Here is a 21285-nt window from a genome sequence, read left to right as displayed (position 1 = left end):
TAGCCAGAACAAAACTAGAGCTTGCAGGGCTCAAGGGTAGGAGAGGAAGAAAGTGTGCAAGTAGTGAATGAAGGAAAAAGCTAGCGTGTGGGTGAGGGTGTGTGTTGGGGGGGGTTTGGAGGGAATGATAGAGAAGAGAGGGGTGTTTGAGAGAAAGTGTTTGCATCTTACCTGGCCATGGGGTCCCATCATGGGGTTGCTGGGGTTGTGTGGGGGGGGCTGTGCGTGGGGGGACTGCTGAGAGCCGGGTGGTCCCTTTAAAAAAGAAGAGCGATATCAGAGAGGGGAGGGGGGCAAAATGTGCTTTTACACCTGGAGGAATTACCCGATCAAAATTATAGGAAAAAAAGGAGATGTGGGGAGGGGAGTCAGCGAGGGAGTCTTTAGTTTGAGGAGGAAGGAGAAATGCAGGACATTTTGGCAAATCCTCCAAAATTTTAACAAAAAAAAACAATTAAAAGTCCATTAGGGATTGTTTTAATGTGTCTGTGCAGCCAAACAAGGTAAAACATCTTGCTGGACACGTGTGGCTACACCAGAATTAGGTGAACCTCGGGACCCTGTGGTCAGAGGATTACAGGTTTTCCTCTGTACCACATGGGGGCAGTATTGCCCAAGACTCGCTGCAACAGGACAGGCAGCAGCAGGACGGGCACTAAAGGCAACTTCAGATCCAGAAAGATGATACTGACAGAAACAAGTAAAGGCTGGAAGTTTTTCAAGTTACTGTAAGCCTGCTTCATAATAAAATCATGTTCCTGTGTGAGCAGATCCTCTGCTTCTCTGGCATTCTGCTGTGTTACTGTTGACATCTCACCACCAAGACAGAAGGTTAATGACCTCTAATAAATAAGTTATTATGCAACAGCTTCTTTCTGGTCCACCACTGTCAATATTTCACTTTTCTCCCTTTTTCTAGATGTCTGAAGAAAACCAGCTGATTTACGGATGGAATTTTTCACGTATTCCTCCTAAGCATCCAACACACAAAGACAACACATTCATTACCTCAGTAAGTCTGGGACAATATGTACTTACACTAAGCCACTGATCCCATGCCTTTGGTTTTGAGTTTATAAACTACACTGACATTCGTCTCAATAAATAATGCCTATGTTCTGCAGGTGAAAGTCAAGCCAATGTAGATGAAGCATCCAATACTCAATACTTATTCTGGGAAAGTGCCAGTGTTAGACCTGAGGTGAGGTTAGCCAATTAACCAATTAGATCACCAGTGTATCACCCACAGAAGCAGCCAGGAAACCGACTTCTCCGACTGAAGCTGTTAGATCCATTGCTTCAAAGCTGCCAGACTCCACTGACAAAAACAGTAATTTTACTATGCAGAACACAGACGTCTACCGCTGTGCGACTTTGGTGATTTAACATGATAATTTCGCTCCACTCTAATGTGTTAACACACCAAAGTCACACAATAACACTAACAAACTAACAATCAAGGCAGCAGTAGACCAACAACTCCCCATGCACTTCAACAATGTAAAATTAGTGTTTTTGTCAGTGTGGTGGCTTAAATAAGGGGGAGAGAGGTTGTTTGTGCACAAGCTAAACTGGTGGCAAAAGAATTAGGTATACTGTAAACAAACTTGGTGACTAAAATGTGTTGTGCTGTTGAGCCCAACCACAGCAGTTCATTGCTTGGTTTCTTAGTTGGTGTACTCTCTACAAGCCAAAGGTGCACCAACCTCAATCTACAGCAGGTGATACACCAAGGATGAGAAAACTAGCCCTTTATGTGTAAGGGATTAATTGCCTTTTTTTGTGATCGGACAGTAGAATTAAATATCTGCGAATTTTTAACTGTTTAGACAGAACCGCATCTTGTGCTCTAAGAAACTGTGGCAAGAATTTGTCCTCATTATCTGACATTTTATAGACAAAACAAATATTAATTATGAATGTAATGTTTGCAGTTGCAGCTTTTGCATGGCTGCCTGTGTGGACATTGTTTATGTACCAAAAAGATTTCACATGACGGTCAGCCTTAACGATGAACTGCATTTGCATCAAGCAAACCAAAGCGTTCTGTTACAATAAGGTTCCTTGAACACAACATACATACACACAAACACACAAACCTTCGCCCAATCTCACTCCCCCAACAATGTTAAAAATAGCACTTCCATGCGTCTCTCGTCACCCTCTCTCTCCCCCCACCTCTTCCCTTTGCTTATTCACAGTCGTACTCTCACTAGTCTCCCCCCCCTCCCTCCTTCACTCCACGGCTGCCACCATTCTCGCTCTCTGCCAGCAAACAATGGTGTGGGGTAGGTAGTCACAGAAACAAAACACCGGGCACAATCCTGGTGGCACTGATCTTTCACATTTCCCTCTCTTCTTCACCATCTTCTTCTTCCACTCACGCCTCTTCCTCTCTCTCCATTGTGTCACTCGCTTTTTTTTTGCTCCTTCTCTTCACCACCACCTTATCGTACCTCCTGCCAAATGCCAGCGCTGTCCATCACACCACTGCCTTACGGAGGACGTGTGTATGTGTGTGCGTTTATTTGTTTGCCAGTGTATATGTGTGCGTGTGCAGGCTTGTATGTTTGTCTCTGTGTGTGTTTGTGTGTCTCATTCTCCTCACTCTTCAGACAGCCATCTCCCACACTAAAAACCTTTCCCTTCACAGAGCCGGGACAGGTCAGAGACAGACGGAGATGGAGATGGAGGAGTGGAGAGAGGATGAATACGGGATGGCTGAATCACAAATCGGCTGAACAGCAGCCCAGCCAGAGCAGCACCACAGATGAATGAACAGTGTGAGCTTCAGAGGCTCTGGTGGATGTAAATATCAAGAGTGGAATAAACAGTGTTTTGGGGATGGGGGGAAAAAAGGGACTCAAACTGTAACTATTTTGTCACTTGGTTCAACCAGTATTGATTGTGCAGTTGAAGACTTAATTAGCACTGCCCAATTAACACTGGACTTTAAAAGCTGATACTAATTATTCTTAGAATTCAAACAATATTCAAAGGGCTCTTGTGATCTGTTTTAGGGGAGTTAGAAATGGTGAATGAGACAAAGGTAGGAGAAATGTGTTTGGAGGTGATGGACAGAGAAGGTGCATCATACCTGGAAGAAGCCTGGGGGCATGGGACCACCTGGCATGGCGTCGTTGGGTGGCATGTTGCCCATTACTGGGCTGGGCGCTGCCGCTGCGCTCTGAAAGACACAGATACAGTATTATAAATATGGCATTGCAAGCAGCAGGGTGCGCGTCCTATGGCTCTACATTCAGAGTTAGTGTACACCGGATGCACTGGCCACCACATTACTATAGGGGGCAGTGTGTGCACCTGCAATCCCAGCAAAGTCCTATTCCCCCTTTAACTGTTCATTCGTTCAAGTATTTTCTTTTGCAACCTTTAAACTGTTAACTCATCTCTGCAGTAGAGAGAGAGGAGACGAGAAGGACATTAATCACCTCCTCTCTGCTGGTAGAGAAGGACAGAAGCAAAGAGGAGGGTTCAGGGAGAAATACCACCAAAATGTTATTCACATACTCTACAGGAGAAACATTCATAAAACTGAAGACTGCACCAGTCATGTGAAATACTTAATGTTACACACACTACTGACGAGAAACATCACCCACGCCAACACTGAGCTGCTGCCTCAGATTCAACACATATGAATTTACATGCAGACTGTTTTGAGTTCACACTTAAAGTTCAGGTCTTCAAAATCCTTAATTGGTTAATTACCCACACTTATACACTCAGTTTCCTCAAACTTTAATATATATTTTCTTGTAAACATATCACATGATATTGGCACCTTTTAAATATCTGAATACTCATTTTCCACATGTTAGTGTTGGTTTTGGCCCAGTAATAAATATTTCAGAAACACAAACGTCAACACGGCACTTTGCAAACAAAAGGTGCTGAGAGCAAAAATGTAGTAAAGCACCTGAGTGACAGATACGTGAGGGTTGGCGACAGCTACCATTTTAACATCAATGAGGCGTTAAAGAGGATGACCCTGTAAACTGTTGATGCTATGTGTGTTGTTGTGCTGTTGGCCCAACACCCTTATATATCTAGCAAAGTACTAACTACACTTAAAAATACATTCACAACATTAAATTAATAAGTAAAAATACTCTGGAATCTCATGTATCAGAATTCACTATTCAAAAAGACAGTAACAAGTCATCTGCAAACAAGTTGAGTTTGTACACTTTCTTACCCACTGAATGCCGATTGAAGAAGCTGGGCCAGCGAACCGATTTGAAACTTGACACTCTTACATCTATTAAATCAAATCAGCACTACTAATTTTACACAGAATATGGGCAAATCCTAAAAATAGGGCATCTTAGATGCTGTTCAATAACTGTAGAGCAAAGGAAGCAATGTTTAAAAAGCAACAATCATTTCTAACTCTTGAGCCAGACGCCTCTACGTCAGTGAAAACAATACAGAAGAATCAAACTGGTCTAGAACAGAAACAGGAGGGAGAATGGTTTAGCCCAGGAGTTAAATATGATATAACTGTATTCTTGTCAACACACATAGAAGGAGACGCATGTTCAGAGTGCTTACATAAGCAAGCCGGAACAAACACACACATGCACACAACAACATAAACGCGCAATCACACAGACACACAACGAGTTGCATCACAGGCTTATAAAGTGCAGCCCTTCAGTACAGAAAGACAGACAGGGGAGAACCGCAGGCTACAGCACCAGAACAGGGAGGGGGTTTAAGACCCAGGGGAGGGGGTCGCTCTCACAAATACAGAGACACACACTCCTGCACATCCACTGATCCACTAGCACGCACACCTAACCAACACACTACATCCATGTGACACGTACTGTATGCTTGGACAACAACGCACACTACCAATTACACGCATGTACACAAATACACCCGCTGCTCTTCCTCTGCTGTCTGAAACCAACACACATAAAAACTGAAAAATCCCACACCTCCCCCTATCTTTATGCTAATTCTGCTACTAAACATGAGCAGGCCACTGAGTCCCTGGGGAAGAAGCAGGGTCGGCTGCCTCTTTCTCTCCATCTCCATCCTCCCTCCCTTCTTCTTCTGCACACTTTTCTCTCTCGCTCCATCTTTTCTCCTCTCTGTGACCCCCCACACTCATTTTCTCAGCACTAGCACACACACACAGATACACACACACACCTCTTCCCTATGCCCCAACCTCTGTACTATTCCTCCCCATCACAACCTCTCCTCCCCTCAGTCCCCCCAGTAGGGTGTCAGCAGCTTGCAGAAGCTGTTGCTATGGAGACAGGTCCTATCTGCACTCTGTCCCCCTGGCATCCCCCGCTCCAGGAGCACAGAGAGTGAGCGAAAGAATAAGAAGAGTGAGATGGAGAGTGAGCTAAAAGATACAAGAGTGAGGCAGAAGAGGAATAAAATATCAAGAGAAAAAATAAAATGTAACGGAGACAGATTTCTGTTCACATCATCAATCACTTGGTCACATTACTGACTATTAATGACGATTTATCTGCTCAGTCTCCAAAATGCTGATTGAAAACGAATGCAAACTGAAAGCATGCAGACTGTTGCCACCAGCAAAGACAAAGGTAGATTTAGTATGCAGCAGGACTTTATTAAAACCAACTGGCCTGGGGAAATACAAAAAGATCCAACAGCGCTTTTTTTTTAGTTTTTGTACTGCTGCACACAGTGCTGTCTCCATCTACCTTTCCGTTTCTGCTCCTCACTCAGAAGTGTCACAAAATCCTGCCTCCTAGTGTGACAAAACAAGACAGTATATATCCACAGTTGTTGGCATTTGTGCAGATAAACAATGACTGCTAATGCAGTAAGAACACAAAGGTATAGAGCCAACAAGTGTGCCCCTTTATTTCCAAGAAGACAGAAAAATCCACAGCAGGCATTAACGCTGCACTAATTAGTTGATATAACAGGTAGGTGGACTTTTGTAGTTTGAGTTGAATTATTCATTTTCAGGTGCAATGTATGGAAACGTCTCTGTAAATGAAGGAGTAGCACCGGGTGGCAACACAAATTGAAAGTGCTTTAATGCCTGACATGCAGCAGGAGGGAGAAGAAAACGTCTCTTTCATGGAAGGCTGCTGAAAGTTCAACAAAACCCACGGGACACATTTTCAAATGTCTGGGAATATTTACACTGTTTAAACGGTAAACTATATTTTAATGGCCTTCCTCGGCAGCACAAACACTGCATCATGGAGCCACATCTGCACAAAAATAATACTTTTTGCTTAATGTTACCTGGCTAGTAATAAGTGTCTGCACTACAGGCCTGGCCTGTAGGTCTTTGGTGTTCCTACAGGAACCTTGGCTGGAAAACTGTTAACATATCAGCATCATATAACAATGTCTGACTCTTTAAATGAATTATATTCAAGGATCAACTGACTGGCTTACAATAGAAAAAAAACATACAGTAAACGTTTAATGACTTAAATTCCACTGGCTAGACAACCTCACTTGGTCATCTTTGGCTAAGGAAATCATGGTTTAGATTAACACAAAACCCTTTTACAATGTTAAACACATGTCAAGGCAAACCTCTATAATCTGCAACAAGCTTCTCTGTCATTTTCTTGGCTGCCATAGTGATGAGTCCAGCACCAATGTAAAGAGGGTAAGCAGATGTAAACATATGTCTTCAAATTTTGACTACTTTTCTTTTCCTGGTAAGGGCAGTCTGGAGACTGTGTGGTCATAAAAATGTTCTTCATAATCTAATCCTAAATCACCTGTCATTTGTGACGTGTTTTTCAAACTATTTTTGATCTTGTCACGATTGTGGCCAGACATTTTAGACTGTGATGTCTTAATCCAGAGCTTGGCTTCCTGTGAGGACACCATGTTGTTCTTGCTCTTCCTCCCTACTACAAGCTCCCCACAATGCTGATGAATAATCTATCAGAGAACAAACGACTAACGATCTGATTGGCTGCTATAGTACAGTATGTAGATGGACTATACCGAATAGCATTGATCCCTCCCTCTCCATTTCGCTCTACCCCTGTCTTGCCCATAGCACCTACCGGACAGATCAATAGTGCTCAACACATTATTGACCTCCGCCTGATACCTTTCACAGGGATAAAGACAGAGACATAAACAGTGGATGGAGAGAGGGGAAAGGTAGGGAGAGAGAGCAAGTGTATCTGTGTGTGTGTGTGTGTCTGTATTTATGTGTGTCCCTGCCTGGAGAGGCACTAATCTACATTCTGGTTCACACTGATATGTACCTCATCACTGTCTCCTTGACCTGCTGTCCTTAGCGCACAGTGAAGGGGGGGAGGAGAGGATGGGAGACAGTGGGAATATGGAGACTGGAGAAAAAAAAATAGCTGACTATGGTGATCTAGCTAATTTATCAGCCCAGTCAAAACAGTGTGTTTCGCTTTGGAGCAACAGGATATGGTTGCTACTCTCACCGTCACGTCTGACAAACAAATGCACGCACAAATACGAGCGCACACAATCTCTGAAAACGCAGCTGGTCCTCCAAACGGGCACAGCGTGCACACACACACACACTTCTCAAAAAGCTGCTGCCAAGGTAGCCGTACTGAAGCAGACAGGCGGACATGTGCACACAGATGCACACACACCGGATGACAGTGCTAATACATGCTGCAGACACAACATCCACTTAGCCAACGCTCCAGAGAGAAGGCAGAGGGGCCGAAAGACAAGAATACGAGGAGAATGATAACAAGTGTGGAGCAGAATGCAGCTTTGAATCAAGGAGGAGAAGGAATTTAACAAATGTGCTTATGGATGTTTAAAACTACGCCATAATACAGATACAGATTTGTCTTGTCATTGTGAGGTAAGCCTATTTCCTGGGCCAGAGGCGGATGCCAAAGAAGGCACAGCACTCATTGTCTCCCTCCCTTCTATGTAGAAATGCACAGCTGGCCCAAAACTTTGGATCACACCAGAGGGACACCAAGTGGTGGACAGAAATCATTTAGAGCCGATCCTTTAGGCAACATTTGAGGTGGTCTAGGCCAGATCTTCTTCAAAAGTGTACAGGTATATATGTCCTACTAATTCTACTTAAGGATCAGCAAAGGCATTCATGCATCAGCCCAAATAAAAGCAACAATGCATTTGGTCTTTGCAAAAATAAATAATATAGAGAATGAATGAATGAACATACACACATGGTCACTTGGAAAACATACATCAAACTTTGGGATATACTTTGCTCTTGTCTTTTTACTGAAGTAGCAGAATATATGAAAAATATGAAACATTTTAATCACCAACATATTCATTTTTTGCTGAGTTCAAAACCTAGAGATATTAAAGTTGTATATGCTGCTGGTGGCAAAGAAGAGACAAACCAAAGGCTGAGGCAGGATGGGCTGCTTTTGACTGAACTGTAATTAAATGGTACACATATTTTTCTTTTGTCTTCTGATTTACTTTCATTTACCTTTCTCTACTTCTTGACATTTACTCACCAAGCTCCATTTTCAAATACCTCGAATGTATCATGGTTGTGTCTTTATGTTGTCTACACTGCCCTCTCCTCCTCAGCGCTCAACTAGGCATTGTGGGTAAACAGCTAGATTAGCCAATCAATCTTCTCTTGGGACTAGTGGTAGTAGTGGTGGTGTTAGTGATGGAAGGAGAGAGGAAGGAAGGAAGGGGTCAGGAAAGAGATAGGAAGAGACAAAAAGAGTAGGAGAGCAGGAGAGAGGGAGTAAGTGAAAAGCTGAGTGAGACCAGAGCGTGGCCGGATTGGTGTGCTGGGTGAAAGAGAAAGCAGAGATAACAGTAAAAGAAGCATGGGAGAGAAAAAGAGGCATGGAAGAGAAAAAAGAGGAGGAAGGAAGAAGATGCAGATGTGGGGGACAAGCATCTCTAAGGAAATGACAAGATACAAGAAAACACAAGGCGAAGAGGCCAAAGTTACACAAAATTCAAGAAAAATCTTAACACACAGTATGTGCAGAGACACAGAGCACGGGTGATTCCCCACCTGAACATATCTGTGACCAAAAGACTCGAAATAAAAGCCCCCAAAGAAAGTCAGTGGAGCTGAAAAGTGATGAAATGACTTTACATTGCTTCCACAAATTAGCTGATGTACAACATGTAATTTGACACATGCTGTATAATTAGAGGAGATGTGTCAGTGGCATTTATTAGAACTTATTAAAACGCATGCAACACCACGTAAACATGCTCAACTCTTCATCTTGATGAAATTGTACATGTACTACTGTATCAATAAGTATTTTATGTCTTCACTGCAAAAAGAAAAAACTTCAATATAATTATATGACTTGAGGCAAAATTTGCCTTCAAATGCTTAACCCTATGAGCTGCCCGCCTCTTTGGTTTAATGGAGTAACAACCAATCAACAGTTCCTAGATTACTTTCTGGATATGTTGGCAGCCTCAACTGTAACCAAGAGCCTCTGCTGAGTCTCTACATCCAGCAGAGAGAAACGCAATAATGTCGCTTAAATGCTGGTTTGCAATCCAGTCTTCCTCAAAAGACTCTTTTGAGGTGAGGTGAAATTTTTTTTTTCTTTGCCGACGTCTCTAACCGGCTCATTCTTTTGAAACCAGTAGAAAGGACCTGTGCTCAGAGACTAGCCTCAGGGGGCTGGAGCCAAAATTAAACCAGTCCCGTCTCCTTCGCTTTATCACTGTTAGGAGCAGACAGCAAGCAGCCATGTAGCACGCCCATCTACATTTATACACAGGGTTAAACTGGAAGGAGGGTGTGAGCCCATCCACCCTCTTTCTACAGGCTGGTTGCCAAAGATGCCCCCCGTCCGAACACACACACACACACACACACAGACACACAAATCCCTGGCTTAGCCTCGGCCCAGTGCTGGGATTACCGGATTAGAACTCTATTCCATTATCTCCCCACACTATACAGCACACACACACACACACACACACACACAATGCCACACTGTCTTGGCCAGAGAGGACAGGCTAAAGACAGACACACTGTGTCAATCACAACAGACACCATTTACACACGCAAGAGTACAGTTACAGTTTCTCCTCACACGAAGAAAAACATCATTATTAGACACAACGCTGGAGCCATTATTACTGAGACCCCCTTTGGCACAAGATGCAAACACAGGAACTGGGGACAACAACAGCCACCCCACTAAACAGTCCTCATGCAAGACTCTGAATCTTTACAAACTCTAAAAGGCCGGCTGACCTCTAACCTCAATGTGCAGTAAGAATTACACTTTGAGGAGACAAAGGCATCATTTAATTCCTCAAGGACACCCACATTATAACACAAAATCTAAACAGAACTTAAGAGCTGCACAATTCTGAATTCAAAAATATCCAAATCCCATTATCCTCTCAATATCATTTGTACCACCAATATAAAAACCACACATTTTGAGGTTGTCTCATAAATTTAAAAAAAAAAGGGGCAGATATAGGTGCCCCTTGTCCCTTTCATTTTTTCTTTAGACTATTATAGAAGCAAAACTTTGGAGCTCCAAACTGAATCATCTGCACAAAGAATGAACAAACTGCACTAAAAAGGTTTGGTTCCTTGACATAAAAGAATAAAAAGAGAAGAAAATTCATTTAAACTAGGAGGTACAACACTGACATTAAGTGCAGTCCAGATTCATCATTCTGTATTCTGATGGTTGGATGCAGTTGTGGCGATACAACAGATTACAAAAGGTGAAGTCAGTGTCAGTGTCTTTGAACCAATAAAGTAGCAGAATGTGACCCGTTTTTCATAATTCTGACTCATTTTGTCTCCAGTTTTAATTTACTTTTCTAGTCTTCTTTGCTATTATAATATCCAAGCAGAAATGTGTATAGAATCTGTCTGCTGCTTTTAAAATAGACTTGTATGTGTTTGTAGAAAAAGAATCCCTGTTAAACCTAATGATCACACTACTCCTCCAAATGTCACCATCCTCTAATTGCTGCTGTTATTTCCACTTCAATAATGGCTCTACACACTTGACCTGGCTATTAAAACATGCTTTTTGGCCAACATACAAAAATACATAATTTGCATAAAGTGTGCTAAAAAATGGGGGAGAAAAAAAAAGAAGTGTCTGCAGAGACAGGGCGTCACTTACATAGTCATGGAAGGCCTTTGCCTCACTGGAGTGTTCACATGTCTCCCTTCGGTCTGGAGCTGCACAGTACAAGTCCCAGAATACACTGAAATGGAAGGAGGGGGATTAAGAGTGGGGAGGGGAGAGAAGAGGTCAAAAGTTAGCAAACAGGGCAATACAGGCACACGTGTAACAGCTATTCATAACCCATTCACACACTCTCGCTATCTCCCCAGCGCTCTTAAACTACCTCTTACACACTTGAGCATCATTGTAAGAGAGGGACACAACACCAGTGTCGCCCCCCTCAATCAACCTCTCACTCACTCAAAATACACACTCGTATTACCATTCGTGCATGGACATTTTATTGTTTGACTGTACACTTCAACTGTAACACTGATTTAACCAAGAGGATCTATATTAAAATCAACTTATATAAAACAAATATCATCATTTGACACTTCGTATGTGTGTGCCTCTGCTGCTACAACTATGCTAACTGTTTGTGTGCTACCTGTCTGAGAGGTCCTAACTGAATCATTATTTGCACATTGATTCAATGGAAGTGCTATAAACCCAGTGAAACTGCAACATGGCTAACGAGAGCATTAATCAGGCAGCCACTTCACACATCCTGGCAATCTGCAGCGCTCACAGACGTGTTGGATCCCTGAGATTTGGATGTTTTCAAACACTTTGGAACTTAGAGGAGATAGGGTTATATCAGGGGTATACTTGGGCCACGTATTTGAGGAGTATGTCACACCCAAAAGTTGACTTAAGATCTTTCCATGAGATGGTCAGGGTGAGCTGTACAGTTGATAAAAGATGTCAGTGTGTTGCTTAAGGACACACTTACTGGAAAAATGTTTAAAAATCGTTTTTTCACTCATTTTTACACTTGCATTTATTTAAAACATCATTTACAAAGAAAGGCGCTCTACAGTTTAGTTCTTATTTGAAGAAGTGATCAAATGTATTCTTTAGCAAACCCATGCGTTTTACTGTGATTGCGAAAGCAATGATTTTTTAAATTATTATTCTGTTCCATCGCTTCCTTTTTATTAAAACGTGTCCTTGGTCTCATACTGCTGATGGTGCTCTGCCGGCCTGATGTTCATTCTTCTGACTCAGCAGAGCCACCCCCAGGGGCAAAAACTTTCACCAGATCCTGTACTTTTTAAAGCCATTTAAGAGTGTATTTACCAATCTGTACATTTAAGTCCACAGGTTTTTAAATGTGTTCATTTGTAATATGTACAGTGCTAATAACAGTGCAGCGTGTCCTTCAGCAGCACAGTGAATAGCTGATGCCTCGCACTGATCCTTCTTTCTTCTATCATGATGGAGTTCTCAAGCTGTCATTTTTCTTTAAAAATCAGAAATCTGGTAATATTCTATATTTTTCTTATTGCAAAAACATCTAATGAACTGACAGAAACACTACAAATTGATGCTATTAAATACTACGTTGTGCCAACATTCAAACGCATACATTTGCCACACCAAAATAAATAATATCTACATGTTCATGTCCCATTTAAAAAACTTCAAGCCTGAAGAAAGAATTCATGTGCTTCTAATGCTAATACAGACTCTGTAGAGAAGTATGAAAAACTGAGGGGAAAGACTATTTCCTTATGGCTATATGATAATAGATAATATAAGAAATACAGTTGGCAAAAAAACTGTTAAATTGCTGACACAAAATTTGCTTAACCTGGTGAAAACTGCTGTTTTAATTAAGCGAGATATTTCTCCTTATTATCTTCTGACCTGGCTCAGACTGTTGCTGCTTTCTTCAGCTCTTTAAGCTAAAGAATAGTCAGAGAGAAGTCGAGAAAGGATTGACTGAAATCTCAGTAGTCTTAACTACAGTCAGATACATTAATATCTTTAAGCTGGGACCATAAGGTTTTCCACAGTGATTGTCATTCAATGCAGCTACCTCAACTTATATCAATAAATACATACAGTATGTCAGCCTGGGTTTAAAAACGCTATGGCTGCTGGCTGCATGCAGCATGGGTTTTACAGTAAAACATATGTTGTAGTGCTTGTAAACGTGAACCATGGGTGATAGCAACAAGAGAAACTGCTGATGAGTGCTTAAGGTGTTGACCCGAAAGGTCAAATCTTAGCCAGGGGCAGAAATGACAGGAGAGGTGGGGGGTGAAGAAGGAAGAGGTGACACAAAGGAAGCTGGAATGCAATGGGTTAATCTGCTAAGAATCCCTCTCCCACGTGAACAAAGGAGGAAAAGTAGGAGGTAGGGGGGGCACACAAAGGGGTGACGAGCGGGTGAGGAGGAGGAGGAGGGGAGTGAAGGGGAGGTGGGGGTCCATTCCCTAACCATCTGGAGCTATTGTTTCAGAAGCGGGCTGAAGGTTGGAAAGCTGGAGGAGGGGAGAGGGGAGAAGACTGGGAGGGAAGGGTCACGCCCTCAGTGAGTCTGGTCAAACCCAAGGCTGGGACTTGGACAGACCTCCCACCTATGGATGCACCTTCAATAGAAGTCATATGCTGCAGAAATCTCCCTTTCTATCTATTTTATAGGTGCAATCCACTGAAATGTCTGTGTTGTTGCCTTAAACCTTTATAATCCCACAAAAAAGATCGATTAGAAATGATTAAGGCAATCGATAAAGAATAGGTCCAATAAGCACAATCATAACAGCACAGGTATCAATAAAATCTTATCAACTCTCCTCCTAGATTACATCTCTTTCAGACCATAACAGCTCAAATAAAGCTACTGTTGCTGCATATTGCAGTAATAAATTATACTGTATCAAAATGGACATGAGAGCCCTATCAAGCGTGTGTGTGTGTGTGAGACATGTACTGTACAATCTGTTTACACATTCAAGCAATAAAAAAAATGGACACGCTTATCAAAACAAACAAGGATAACAAGGGAGAAATATACTGGAGAACACTTACCACCACCACGAATGCAGAAATCCTGGAGGCTCCCCTAATGTAATATTCTTCTCCCATCGAATCTGAGGAAGGGAGAGAGGAAGAGGAAGAGGAAGAAAAGAGAAAGTCACTTGCGGCCACTAGAGAGAGGATTATGTCTGCAAGTCCAGGGGTTAAGAACATATAATCAGTCAGTCTCAAACTGTCAATGGCCTCGGATGTGAAGATAGTCATCTTTCTGACTGTCGATCTCCATCTTCCTGACTCTCTTCTTTATGCTATGCCTCATCCTTGTATACCGCTGGGAGGCGTGGAAATTTTTCCAACACGTCTTTAGTGACACTACTTGTTTCTACATCACTCAGATTCACCATGGTGCACGGTGATCAGGATCTGGTGTAACTTTATCGAATTTCCTTATGAAAGATTAATGCAACTCCTTGCACTCTGTGGTCATGTTTAGCATGTTCGCACTGTATTTCTTGGAGGGTATACATAGCTGTAAACATAGACTATAGCAGGGATATATTATGTAAAGCTGTTTTGCATTCATAAGTATTTAGGCACTGCATTAAAGATGTGTTTGAATCAGGTTCAGGTTAAAGTGGACAGGCAATGTTTACACACAGAGGTTGGACTTTGTTAACTAGTTTTTGGTTGCCGTCTTACCTCAGACAGGAAGGTCTGTGCTGACTTCTGTGCTCCCACATGTAGCAGGTACTCGTACACATATAACGCTAACCTGAAATTGAAGAGGAAGAAGAGTTACTCTTTTTGCTACTTCTAATTTTTAGACCTACTTCATCCAAGTAACATCAACTACATTCTGGAGGTTCTTTTGTTGCTCATACTTCAGACAGACCTAAAATATATGGGTTAATACAACATGTAGCTGAAAATGGCCATTTGAAAAAAAAAAAAATTTTTTATAAAGTGACACTGAGATTCCAACTTCTGGTCAGCCATTCAGCCACTGTAGCGGTCCAACTGGAAAAGTAAAGAAAAAGTGCTAAAGGGGTTAAATTCTCAGGGGAGCTCCCTGGTGGGTAGACACCCTCAGGGAGTCTCTACAACTATTCGGTCTGAAAGTGGCCCTTGGCTACATTTCCATTACAGGACCAGAGTCTGCATGAAGTTCCCACCAGAAGTAGGGTAGAACATAAAGTGGGGGTAAAATTTGCATCACCAAACACTGCAGATTGCTCAAATCTAGAAAAACCCACCACTGCAAAGTTACAAAAAGTGGAAAAAACATACAAAAACATGGACCAGCAATGACTTCTTGCTGGAATTTGACCTCAACTAAAACACAGCTACATCAAGACTGCATCAAGACCAGAAACCACAAAACCAGAAGTAAAACTGGCTCAAGGTTTCGTTGACTGAAGTGCAGGTGAAGCTCCAGAGCAGCACAGTTTAAGTTGGCCTATAATTGTCACTTAAAGGTTCCTAGTTTCTGGTGGCCCGTATAGTTTTCCCATAACTACTTGTATCTTATCGAGCCTCTACAGTCCTCTAAAAATGGATGTGAACTACATGTTCTGACTGAATAGAAATAGCTGCATACAACAGGCATTCCCACCGATTCTAACAGTATTTGCAAAGCTCTGTCCAGACTTTTTTTTTTTACATCACTGTTATTATGACAGGCCAGCACCACTCAAAAATGGCAATCCACCAGGGTCTATTAACAGACAGAAGACCCACGCTGTGGAGTGGGAAACCCCTATTGGCCCAACATTGTACTCCTAACTCCTTCACTTAGTCATGTTTAATAGGCTGTTAATGGACCATCAATCGACCGGCCGCGTGGATATGACAGTGCCCCGTGTGCCCAGAGCAGACAGTCCTCTGACAGGCCAATAAGGTCCTAATGAGAAGGACAGTAGCTCAGTGTCATCGTCCCCATCATTAGTCAATGAACTGATCAATGAAACATGCTTTTGAGATAATCAGGCTGTTGTGCAGTTTGTTTTTTAACTACTGACAGCTCCTGCTTTTCTCCATGCCGTCTTCCTTTGTGTCGCTACAGAATGTTGAAATGAAATTACCATCTATTTAAACACATCTAGAGCATTTTAAGACTCTTAAGATGATTTATAACAGCACAATAAAAATGACAAGGAAGTTGATTAGCTTTATCAGTATGGTCTAAAAAATAAATAGGTTACAGTGTAATCATTGCACTTAATCTTCAGCTACTGGATTTTTATATTTTTCTAGTTTATGCCAAATGTGTGACAGCTCCAGGTTATAAATTGTGAAACTTTGCAGCTCAACTGAACTGAACTACACAGGGAATCAGTCATGATGAATAAACAACAAACTAAATATAAGGTGAAACCGAAAGATACCAGCGACAACATAAACAAAAGATGGTAAAATATGCAAGTTTTTGTTGACGAACATGGACAACTGGACATACAAATAGAAAACACAGGCAAGCTGGTCAGCAGGAAGCTAAATATTTTGGTGCAACAACACCTTCAAACATGTAGCCAGCAGCTCAAACTTATTGGCAGTCCCTCAGGAGTGAACTGGGTAGAAATCCAGGTAGGTAATAGGGACAGTGTGACCTGCTATATCTGTTTAAGACAGCTAATTGTGTAGTTTATTGAAAGTTTCCGTCGCTACATGTACACTTGTCTTCTACCTGCAGTAACAGCAATCCTTTAAATAACTGTAAGTCATAAACAATTTGATCTGGCTACACATAGCATAATATTCACCACCTCTTACATCTGAATGCAGCACAATAAAGGCATATAATGGTGTCACCTTGTTCTCAGGGAAATTGTGATGAGCATGTTATATGAACTGATGAATAATCAAATCAATTAAATGAATGAAGGAATTTTTGACTACACATTTGCTAGCTAACCACATTTCTGCAGCATACTCATGTTTATTTTCTATACGTTTTCTTATGAATGCCTTTCTTGGAAAGCGTTTTGCTAATCCCTAAGGCTTATTGCTATGAAATACGGGATTTGTATTTCTAGGAAACAGTCTTACATGTGTGTACCTGCAGGAATAACCATAAATAAATGAGCTTCATGTAAAACTCCACATTGGTTTGCAGTAAAACAATGTGTACTTGAAAAATGTTTCATGTTTAGTTGCTAGTTCTGCTAGGGTGTAGAGAAACGACAACAACCACTGTAGTGTTGAGGTTTGATCTGTGCCTGACCGGTTCATACGACTAATGATATGCAAATGTTAGAAATGCGCATTGTTAGTATGCAAATGTAGTCTGTAAAAGATACGAATAGGCAAACAGACAGTAACCATAGTATGGCACCCATGGTCCCTACATGATCATAGCTTGTCCTTCACACGCAGGGAACATAGACGGGACATTTTCAAAGCTAGTGGGCAGACTTGTATGCATGTTTTTGATTTGTGTTATAGTAAGTACAGAAGTTCAATAAAAGTTATTGCCCGTTTGGTTTTGGAAGGCCTTGCAGAGAACGTCTGTTTTTGTGTAACATGACTTCATAATCTGTATCTGTAAGGATGCAGGCACAGGTTTCAGTGGACAATAATGACCACATATTATCATGTGACACAAGCCTTTTACTATGCATGGTTCAATCCAGGTTGAACATGCATTTAGTCAATGCGTGCTTCTTGTAAAAACCAGTAATAGTTTCAGCATGTCCTGCAGCATGTGTCTCTGTACATGAACAGCGGGCCGTCGGTTGCTCGGAAGGCAATAAATAGCTGAGGGTGTTTCCCTCGCATAGATAGTCAAAGAGATAAGAAAACATACATGAACAAGCAGACATGGAGATGAACAAACAAACAAAGCTGAACTTTACAAAGTGATTTACACTGATACAACGGCAAGAAATCTATCATAATAAATTCAAGCAAAAGAGCACACATCCGGCTGCATCCACTTAATTAATTCAACAGACAGCGGGACAGATTGCTTGTTGTACAAATGACCGATGCTCTTTAAGAGGCTAAAGACTCCACTTCTGTTGACACGCTCTCACTTTCTCTCTCTCGCACACACACACATATATTTGACCACTTAGCCAGGGGAATCTGACCACTTTCTGAGGCTCCTAGCAATTTGTAGGTCACAAAGCTCTCTGTGACCGCTGGTGTAGAGTGTAAGTCACTGCCAACGAGCAGGTCAGGCTAGTATTGGCCCACACACTATACACACTGTACTGTACATCAGAGAGTTTGCTGATCCTATAAACACCTATGGATCTTAACTAATTGTAAGAAATTTGAAATGCCTTGTATGAAGGACAGAGCTCCAGCCTCCAATGTTGATACTGCTAGCTTCTATCTGCACACTGCATCCTTACAGTTTAGCTAGCAATTACAAACAGTAAAGCACTTGGTTGTATGTCTGGGGATAGGAGGATCACACTGCAGATGCCCCCCAAGAGGCCTTCAATGAAATTTTTATGTGTGCTCTGTGTATGTGTGGCTAGCAAAAGGGGTGGCTTGTGCATGCACCTGGCATGCTGCATTATTAAAGCTAGCTCATAGAGGAGGAGGAGGAGGAGTAGAAGTTTGAGGAGAGGAGCCACTATAGGATGCACAGGGAGGAGGAGGAAGATTTGCTCTGACTTGAACATAAGATGGAAGTTTTAAAGAAAGGGAAAAAAGACGGTGGTTCAGGGCCATGATGGAGAGGAAAAGGGGACAGTGGTGGGACACTTTATGAATGTGACTTGCTCTTAATGCAAATATTCTTCCATCACACCGCACGAGGTGACCCCTGACCTTCCTACCCGCCGTTCCCTGATACAGCACATCAGTGCATGCATGCACTTCTATAGACCAGGAACTCTCCCTGATGTACACCATCGGCACACCTGACATCCTGCCCGAGGCTCACGACAAAACCCCCTCTTTAAACATGGATGAGTCTGCCCACCACATCTCCTTCTCTCTCTTCTCCTGTCTCTTTCTTTCTCTTCTGTCTCTCTCAAGCCTGACGCAAAGCTGAGAGCAGCTGCTTCAGTCTGTCTCAATAATTCAGCACTGAAGTGAGGGATGAGGACTTTGAGGAGCAGCGATGGATGGGAAGTGAAGAGTCAGGAGGCAGATGAAGAAAGAAGAGTGATGCATAAAGAAAGAATAAAGGGGAGGGGGGGTTTGAGGTAACGTGGCGTCTGTGAATCTCTTCATGCAAACATCCACATGAATGAGTCTAACCATTCTGTCCCACTTCAGTTCTCTAACTGAGGAATAAAGTGTGTAAACGCTTCTTTACCTACAATACTTGACAATTACACCAAAAAAAAGTTTATTAAATCGTCTTAAGTTGGAGGTTTTGTTGATGGTAGTGAATATAGAGGGTTCAATGTAGGATCTGGTGTGGAATTAATATCAGAGATGTATGTAAAGGCTTGTTAAAGTGTTGGTAGACGTGCGGCACGTATCTCCTCAGCGAACAACAGGCATCGAGACAGAGGCATGCAGACAAAGGGACTGGAGGGCTACAGCTCTCCAAGCTAACACCGTGCAAGTTTCCGGATAAACCAGCCTCTGTGTTGCCTGTATTCTGCGTCTGCTGTGTTCAATCTAACCCCGACTGGTGGTTCGCACAACTTGGGGTGACTGAAGATAAATCTGTACGGGTCACACACAAACAAAAGTTAAGAAGCGCAGCTCTCCTGCTTTGCGCGGAGCTCGCTGCCCTCCCGAACGCACGCATGGATCCAAAGTCTCCAGCACGGTTGGAGCCACAGCCACCGTGGAACAATCCTACAACACCTTCCTATGGTGTTTAGTAACAAAGCCCTCCAAACAGCTGTATTCTATTTTTACCTGCTGCTTCAGCGAGGCGACACAAAGCCAGCTAGGCTACAACGCACAGCGTCGCTCCGAAGCGCATTGTTCCTCCAACACTACGGGGCGAAGATGGGAGCTGAAGTGGGACCCCCATCATCCACGCTCCTCTCACAGTCTATTCAGCCTGAACAGCATTTACGTGCATAGGCTGGAAAACACGTGCAGAAACGTTCCTGTGCAACTTTTATTTATCTTTTTTAAACAACTCCGCTTTACGTGAAATAACAACATAAGAAACAGGAGTGAAACTGGCAGTGCAGCTAGCCGCTGGAGCTAACTTAGCAGCCATGCCAGTTAGTTTGGAGGATGCAGGAGAAGAAAGGTACAAGCGCACAAAAAGTGACAAACACAACCCACAAACTATCACTTTTTCTGTGCAGCTCCGTACGTTTAAAGCTCGTTTCACATGTTTAAGTGACTTAACTGCTTCACATCAGTTAGCAAGTTTAGCCACCTAGCAGCACACTCTTCTTTGCTGGATTTCTGTTGTGACAGTGCAATAATTTACTTACTTTTCTCTTGCTTGGCTATCGGAGGGGACCACAGCTCCTTTACCCTTGCCGTACATCTTGGAGGCTGTTCTGATACTTTATTTTATCCCACTCGACACCTGTCAAAGAAAGCTACCAGGAAAACCTACTATCTCCATAGCTACCCAGTTAGTGTTGTCTCCCTGTCTCTCCCTCCGCTCTCTTTGCTCCGGTTTCCTTTTTTTTTTCTACATCCCCAACATTGCCCACAAATCAGGCAGGGTTTCAGCCGGGGGGAACTTGAAACAGTCCGCTGGTGGAGCGTTTTTTTTTTTTCAATCGCTGTTCCTGGATTCAGCTCACGCCCCCCCTGTTGTGAGACGGTGGGGGCTTCTTAAAGCGACAGTGTCTCAGTTTTTCTCGACTTCACTCAAGTTCAAGTTGTGTTTTAGAGGCCTTCAAGTTTGGGCCTTGTTGTACATGTAGAAGAGGAAAACTGGCCACACTACGTGTTTTATCCACTAGTGTGTTTATGTGCCCCGCTGATGTGATTCAATGACATATATATTCTCCATGTCCCATGTTGCCCCATGCTGTGTGTTTGCCTGAACTCACCCACTCTCCTACTACTGCCTGCCCACTTTTTGGGAGACATCAGCAAAATGAAAAAACACTTTCAGGCACCACCATTATTTTCTCAGCACATTTAACTTGGACTTCTGTTGCCCAGATAAAACATATAACCACTAGCTGAATAAATATGAAGCAAATAGATTGTATATAAAAATGGACAACATGGCTATGGCTCCACCCATTGTACAAAATTGAGGAAATATGTCCATATACTGCCTACAAAGAATCCCACAATGCATTCTAAAAAGTAGCAAACTGCTGGTCACAACATTAGCATTTAGCAGTGCATAATATTTATTTAGCCAGTGACAATACAGCATGTGTTCATTGTG

The 21285-nt window shown here is 42.4% G+C and overlaps 1 protein-coding gene across 1 annotated transcript in view; it reads right to left on the bottom strand.

Annotated features, from left to right (window-relative positions):
- The window catches only part of LOC114427663 (single-stranded DNA-binding protein 3), a 28048-nt gene extending 7445 nt beyond the window's left edge, over positions 1–20603 (bottom strand). The window contains exons 1-6 of the mRNA XM_028395841.1: positions 20363–20603; positions 14697–14769; positions 14049–14110; positions 11124–11208; positions 3098–3187; positions 172–255 (exon numbers count right to left, since the gene is read on the bottom strand). Of these exons, the coding sequence (XP_028251642.1) occupies positions 172–255; positions 3098–3187; positions 11124–11208; positions 14049–14110; positions 14697–14769; positions 20363–20418 (450 nt within the window). The 5' untranslated portion in view covers positions 20419–20603. The remainder of the gene's footprint in view (positions 1–171; positions 256–3097; positions 3188–11123; positions 11209–14048; positions 14111–14696; positions 14770–20362) is intronic.
- Positions 20604–21285: the final 682 nt, after the last annotated feature.

Source organism: Parambassis ranga, chromosome 22 (assembly GCF_900634625.1).
Source record: "Parambassis ranga chromosome 22, fParRan2.1, whole genome shotgun sequence".
NCBI lineage: Eukaryota > Metazoa > Chordata > Actinopteri > Ambassidae > Parambassis > Parambassis ranga.
The sequence above is the reverse complement of the archived record's forward strand: the minus strand, read 5'-3'. Positions and strand labels throughout refer to the sequence as shown.